Raw genomic sequence first — 7,519 nt, 5'->3', positions numbered from 1 at the left:
AAGGTAATTGGCATCCATTATTTTTTATTCTATATTTAATACAAATCAGAGTTTGCTTTCGATGTTTGATTCAGCAGAATATTTTAAATAATAAAACATATGAAAATGGCATGGACAGAAATGATGGGACCCCTAACCTAATATTTTGTTGCACAACTAATAGAGGTAATGACTGCAAACAAGAGATTTCTGTAACTTTCAATGAGACGTCTGCACCTGCCAGCAGGTAGTTTGGTTCACTCTTCTTGAGAAAGCTGCTCTAGCTCTCAGGTTTGAAGGATGCTTTCTCCAGATTCCATGTTTCAGCTCTTTCCATAGATGTTCCATAGGATTCAGATCAGTGCTGCAGAATAGTCAAATGTTTTGTTCTTAGCCATTCTTGGGAACTTTTAGCCGTGTGTGTTTGGGTCATTATACTGTTGGGGGGACCCATGATCTGCAACAGAGACAGAGAGCTCATTGACACTGGGCTGTACATTTCGGTCTAGAATGTCTTGATAGTCTTGTGATTTCATTGTGCCCTGCAGATTCCATAACATAACTAAGCCTCCTCCATGTTTCATAGTAGGTTCGGTGTTCTTTACATTTTTTCATCTTTGAACATAGAACTGGTGTGACTTTCCAAAAATAAACTCCAGTTCTGTCTTATCTGTCCAAAGGACATCCTCCTGGAATGTGGCGTGTCAGTATGCACCAAATTTCAGTCTGGCTTTTTTATGTTTTTTTTCCTTCAACAGTGGACTCCTCCTCCTGAGTCTTCTCCCATTGAGCCCACTGTTGCTCACAAATAGATGGATGGTGCGATCAGACACTGATGTGCCTTGGCCTGGGAGCTCAGCTTGTATTTCTTTGGATGTTTTCCTGGCTCTTGGTCTACTATTCACACTATCCTTCTGTTCAGCCTAGGGTTGATTTTCCTCATGCAGCAATGTCATGGGAGGTTGGCTACACTCCCATGGACTTTAAACTTATATTACATACTTTGCAACTGTAGTCACAGGAACTTCAAGCTGCTTCAAGATGGTCTTAAAGCCTTTATCTTTGACATGCTGGTCTATAATTTTCTTGCTGATCTTCTCAGACAACTATCTCCTTTGCTTTCTGTGGAGAACTCGATGACTACTTTGTCCCCATTTACGCAGACCGACTGATTCCAAGATTAAAGACGTGTGATACCAATGACAGAAAACACTTAGTTGGAAATATCAATGTGCTCCAGGTGTTTAAATTCTTTTCCAGGGGTACCAACAAATCTGTCCGGGCCATCTTAGAATATCGTTGTAGTGGAAGATTTTGAGGCGCCTGCCGCCTCCTTAAAGCAGCCCTCACAAAGCTTCTTTCCTGCCATGGCCTTGGTGTCACAAGCTTGACATCTGGCTGACTTTACCTTCCTCTTCCCAGAGGAAGCAGAGGACTCTATCTCCACATGGCTGAATATGAACAAAAAACCCTGATTAGAAAACGCACTCTTTTTTTTCCCATTCTTTTCTCAGACTTGTCCCATTCTTCCTGAATGAGCTTTTTAGTGATCTTGCTCACCGGAAAGCATGGTCTGTGTCGTCTTTGACCTGCAAAGTGCTTGCTGGAGGGGGACAAGACCTCTTCCTGCTCCCTCATGCCCAATGTTTTGCGCACCGAAGCAATCAGTGCATCCACCTTCTTAGGTTCAAGGGAAAGGGCGGCCGGTGACTCTTCACGCTCCGAAGAGGAATATTCACCCTCTGACATCGATCCGGCCTCCTCCGAGTCCACCTTACCTCAGCTCCACTGATCTGGATCCGCGTGGTGAGAGGTCGCTCCTGACATCCATTCTGGCACCAGACTGATGGAACAGCACAGAGGAGCAGAGCTGACTTAAATAAAGAAAACTTTTTTTTTGTTTTTTTTTTCGAATTTGGCGCCATCTCCGGGCCCCGTGTGACGTCACCAAACACGTCACGCAGATCCTCCGCGCATGCGCGATGGCCGTCCGAAGCCGCGAGTGCCCACACAGCATTGCCCTCACACCGCTGCCGCCGCTACACGGAACCGGAGGAGAGCCGCAGACTGCAGGTACTAAACGCCGCTCCAAGCGGCCGACCCGATGCTCCTGCCAGGGGGGAGAATAAGCCCCGGCTAGTCACCCCCAGCTCTGGCTTCCATACGCCCCACAGCCTGCTGCCTACAGAGGGACACCCTTGCTCGGGGCCGAGTTCTGAGGCCTTCCCAGGGGAGAGAGGCTGAACTCCCCAGGGGCTACAAGGATCAGTTCACATAATAAAACAATAAATCATTCTGAACAGAACAGATAGCAACCTGTCCTAGGGGGACAGGAACAAAAAAGACTGGGAAACTCAGGTAGAGGAGGGGCTTATATAGGCTAGGGTACTGCATGTTAACCCTTTATTGTTCCTGTCAACTAGGGGTAGGGGATGAAAACCCATTTGTCAGCGCTGCCATGGATATGACCAGGAATAGGCAATAATTCATCTCTTTTTAGGCTTTCTCTGCTTTACTCTATACCAAAGGCTTGCCGGTATACATGGGACGACTGCTTTTATTTTCATCAGTTTGCAAGAGGAATGAAACACTGTTTGTCCACGTCTATCCCATCTATATCATATCATGTTTGTAAAACTATTTTTGAAAGTATTTAAATGTATTAAATAGACCTTGTCCCCAACTTTAAAAAGATTGCAGGTAAAAGCATAGGACAATCGAGTATTTTAAATGCTTATTTGCAGTGTTTTTCCTTTCCATAAATGATTTTGTATTCACTTACAACATGTCTTTGCTAAGAAATGTGACTACTCCAGGAAGAGTCCATTCCTTAGCACTGCCCCACCCCCTGCACATGATAGCCCTCTCCTCTTCTGGGAGGCATCTAATTACTCTCTGTACTGGCCTAACACCTCCCTCCGCGCCCCGTCCCCCCCACCTCCCTTCATAACCTTTTATGTTTGCTGCCAGGGGAGGATCGAAGGGTAATAATATAGAGTGTCCACTGAGCTTTATGTCTGCTGACATTACATCCAAGATGGCGGCACTCAGTACCTGTCTCAGGGCTATTAAATGTTCTTTACAGGTAAGGCTTTTGCAGGTTAATACAGGGATGCTTTTACAGGGAAAAACATGCAAACGATTTGTTAATGCACATATAATCTTATGGAATCTTATGAAATGAATAGTCTGACAACAGGGTCTCTTTAAAGAACCTTTTAATATGTATGTTTTGGTTACCTGGCCAGCAGGTGGGTGTTTGGCCTAGCATTTGGAAGGATTCCTATCCCCACCCACACAGGTCTTCATGTGAAGCGTAAATGACTAGTCCAGATATGCTGAAAGCAAATTTAGAAACAGATCTGTTATTTATAATTTTGGGGACTTGTTTTGTTGAATGCTTCCAAATAAAAATGGAATTGTGGGTCTGGACTCTTACTCCTCTTTTATGATCCTTGAGAGTTAGCAAATGTCATTTGCAATATTCCACAGGTTGTGATCCACAATTTGTACCCTGTTGATCTACAAAGCACTAACAGATGCATTGATCACTTCCATAACTAGACTTATCTTACATACTACTAACTTATTCATCTTTTTTTTAAATATTTTTTTAGATATTTAATGATTATGAAAAGCTTCTACACTCCGAGAACTACGTGACAAAAAGACAGTCATTGAAGGTAACACTAAACATGCAATTGTTTTGACATTGGTTCACCTGATTTAACATGAGCCCAATACCATTACAACTACCTTGGCCGCTTGCAGTCTTTGGTAAACTTCAATCCTGGAATCATGATCCCATATAGTTTAAAAGTCCGTAGAGTTACCTACCCTGTTCAAATAACTGCGTTGGCATTCATGCCACTGTATATGGTGAGTATCAATAGTTCTGGACTAGTAGTTATAAAACTCTTGTTTCTTACTGGATAATCAGAAAAAAAGCCAATACTTCTTGTTTCTATTTAGGAAAATCAGCCCCACTCTACCCAGAGAGCTGATTGTGGAAAGGGTGGGACAACCTACAATCCCCTATTTTCAATGCCGAATGTAGAGCAGGTTGCATACAACTGCATGGCATTTCAGTAGGTAGCTGTCCATGCCCAAGTCTATGATTCACACCTTCCTATGTTGGTATTTTTTTTTCCCCCCCCCCCATGACAGACCGTCAATTCCTCCCTAGGATAACTGATCAGTCCGAGCTGTCCCTTATTTGGAGGGACTGTTGCTCTTTTGTAGCCAAACCCCTCTGTCCCTGAAAAAAATGTACTTTTGGGTTTAACCAATTATATTTTGCATGCTAATTCTTTATGGAACGTGGAAGTGGGGTCATGGCAGGGATGTCTTCTTTGCTTACATACTTTGTGCTAAAAAGTATCCCTTTTCTCATCTCATGAGAGATTATGAAAATAATTAACAGACCAAAGGAACTGTTTATATTTTTTACTGTTTTTTTTATTTTTATAAATTCTTTATTTAACGAGTTTTCAGACAGTAAAACATATATAGCAAGCAAGGGAAACAACTCCCATCGTAAAAGCAGTGGACGCAGCCACCAAACAATGACATTACAATATAGTACGGTAGACAGTACACACTTTCAACCCTAAGGCATATGAATCCTGGATAAAGCCCTCTCGGACAACCACTCAACCTGTATGTTGATGAGATCGTAGATCTCTGGAAGGGTCGCGCTTTGCTATAACGGGCCTAAAGTATCTGAAGAGACCGCCCCGGCGACGCAGGGACAAGCCCGCCTCCGCCCGTTATTTTTTAATGTTTTACGTGTAAATGATTTTGACCTTTTGGTAGCCATTCTTGTGATGCACACATCTGCTTGTCAGGATGATCACTCTGCTGCTTCCTAGTTCACTGTTACTGTTTCCTGGGTCCTGGGCTAGCTTGGTGCTCATTGTACATATGTCCAGTGATCATGCTGGTGGTGGGAAGGAGACATGGGAAGCCAGAAAGCATAATCAGGATATGATTGTGCTCCCATTCTGGCTGCACACTATGCAAGAGGTGCGGACATCACAAGAGTGCCTGACCAGCATTACCAAACCTTGGGCATGTAAATGAGTAAACATATTTGTATTTCAAATGTGTATTTAGCGGTTATCCAGACATTTTACTTGAATATATTTCAGCTGACAGCATTAATAATGACCTGACAGATGTGTAAACATAGTTTCTGTTTATCTCATCAGCTGCTGGGTGAGCTGATCTTGGATCGACACAACTTCTCCATAATGACAAAGTACATCAGCAAACCAGAGAATCTGAAGCTCATGATGAATCTACTGCGAGATAAGAGCCCCAACATTCAGTTTGAAGCTTTCCATGTCTTTAAGGTGAGTTATTAGGACCATTGTGTGATTGGGGTTGGTCTGTGTTCTGTCACAGAGTAGGGAAGACATATGGAAGATATCAGAGTGGAAAGCCAGACAATGTGCATGAGACCTGTGGCCAAAATCCCTTGTACGTCACGGATAATGGAGCACATAACTTGGATCTATTTTTACATGCTGCATAGAGTATGATAAATGGAAGAATGTTCACTGTGCTTTAACCCTGTTCTGCTCCCACAAGAAATATGGAAAGCTCTTTATGTGTATGGTTATTTAATGTTAGTCTATTTTGTGCTTTACAGTGGACTCTACAGAATAAAATAAATACAATGATTACAATTTTTTTTTCTGCTTTAAAACTGTTTTTTTGGTAATACCCTTTAAAACTTACATGGCACTAACCTGAGTTATGAAAACTGAGCATGTGATGGAAAAGACATAAGCAGAGGTTATCTTCCATGAAAATCACAAGTCAAAACATTCAGTGGATCTAGAGATAAAGACCCCATTGAAGTTGTAGGTAAATCTCGACTTTCTTTGCAAAATTCAAGCCTGGCCTACTCTTCCCAAGCTTCTCTATTGGTCACTGAGGTAGGCTAAAGAGCCAATAGGCAGACTTTGGAGGCAAGGTGAGTTGCAGTAAGCTTTACCAAAAGAGACACTTTTTTCTGGTTTCGGATAAAGTACAAAAGGGTAAAAACCCCATTAGATTTCTTTTTTTTTTGTGTGTGCCCCATTAGGGAGAGTTTCCTTCGCATCCTGTCTGCAGACACAACAGGAAGTAATGAAATAAGAGAAAATCTCTCCAAATGAAAGGAAATCCCTTCTTAGACAGTCATCACATGTGTTCCCTTTGGAAGATTTGCCCTCTGTTACTCTTTAGGTAGAAAATCAAAATGTAGTATTTTATCTCACTTTCAGACCTGGCGATGGTGGTAGTACATCGCACTAGCAGGGACACACAAAAACCTGACAGGGGTTCCATCTACCCCATTGCATCCACCTCCAAAAACTTTGTGAAGGTTGGTGTCGGAGCTCTGGTGAATTGGTGACCTCACCCTCTCCGTCATGTGACAGTGTTTGGGTCTAGTGATTGACCCATAGCCCTAAGCACTGCATCGTGGGAGGAGGTCACATGCTCCCTTATAACTGGAAGTGGGGACCACTGAACAAGGAGCAGCAGGAGATTAGTGGAGATGTGAATATAAAGTGATCACTTTGCCCTCCATGGCCAAGGTGACAGTTTCTCTTGAATGGTTCAGCTTTATGTTTGCTTTGTTTCTGTTTTATAAAATGATGGTGTTCCCTGAAATCATTTCTTTGCTCTTCTACCCTAGGTATTTGTAGCAAATCCAAACAAAACACAGCCAATTGTGGATATCCTGCTGAAAAACCAGACAAAGCTAATCGAGTTCCTGAGCAGCTTCCAGAAGGAGAGGACGGATGATGAACAGTTTTCCGATGAAAAAAACTACCTGATCAAACAGATACGAGACTTGAAAAAGCCCAATCCGTGAACATGTCTCCAACTTCTACCAGCCATCATCAGAATAAGTGTTTTAAGGAGTTTTCATGGCATCGTCGGTGCCTATGTTTTTGTTTCAATTTAGTTTATTAGCTGCCAAGAGTATACAGTTTTATATTAAAACTTTAAAAAAAATGTTCTTCTTAATCAGGTTTGTGAGGAGGTGAAATTTACAAACATGGAAAGTTGGGCCGTCGTTGCTGATGATGATGTGGAGTCAATATCTTGTCAATAAGTCTATACTTTTTGCTTTAGCCTTTTCAATGTACAGTTCGAGAACATGTAGGGAGATGTCAGGTAACATTCCATGATCAGCTTTGGTTCAGAGAAATGGATTATGCTACAGCAACCAAGAAACCAGCTGAGATGTTTAGCACTTTTTTAAAATCCCCAATGGAGCCTTTACTGGAAGGAATACAATTTAATAAGTGTGACATACGGTTCTCCTATTGAGATCAAGTTGTACTCTAGTGAACTATATATAGAAGATCTCAATCGGTAAGCATTTTGTAACTAAATAAGCCTACGTGCATGAATTTAATGATCTCTCCTCTGTTCCTGTTTAGCGCTTAAAGCTGGCTTTACACCACATGCACTGTGTTTAACGCGCAAAACCATTACATTTGATGTGCGCTGTTTTTTAAGATGTTGCGTATATATTTCT

At 42.1% G+C, this 7,519-nt stretch overlaps 1 protein-coding gene across 1 annotated transcript in view; it reads left to right on the top strand.

The window, feature by feature from the left end:
* CAB39L (calcium binding protein 39 like) overlaps positions 1–7,306 on the top strand; it is a 53,832-nt gene extending 46,526 nt beyond the window's left edge. The window contains exons 7-9 of the mRNA XM_018569506.1: positions 3,597–3,662; positions 5,190–5,333; positions 6,668–7,306. Coding sequence (XP_018425008.1) covers positions 3,597–3,662; positions 5,190–5,333; positions 6,668–6,847 — 390 coding nt within the window. The 3' untranslated portion in view covers positions 6,848–7,306. The remainder of the gene's footprint in view (positions 1–3,596; positions 3,663–5,189; positions 5,334–6,667) is intronic.
* The last annotated feature ends 213 nt before the right edge of the window (positions 7,307–7,519 follow it).

This window comes from Nanorana parkeri, unplaced genomic scaffold (genome assembly GCF_000935625.1).
Source record: "Nanorana parkeri isolate BGI_ZX_2015 unplaced genomic scaffold, ASM93562v1 scaffold1345, whole genome shotgun sequence".
NCBI classification, from domain to species: Eukaryota; Metazoa; Chordata; class Amphibia; order Anura; family Dicroglossidae; genus Nanorana; species Nanorana parkeri.
Note: the sequence above shows the minus strand (reverse complement) of the source record. Positions and strands in the feature narration are given on the sequence as shown.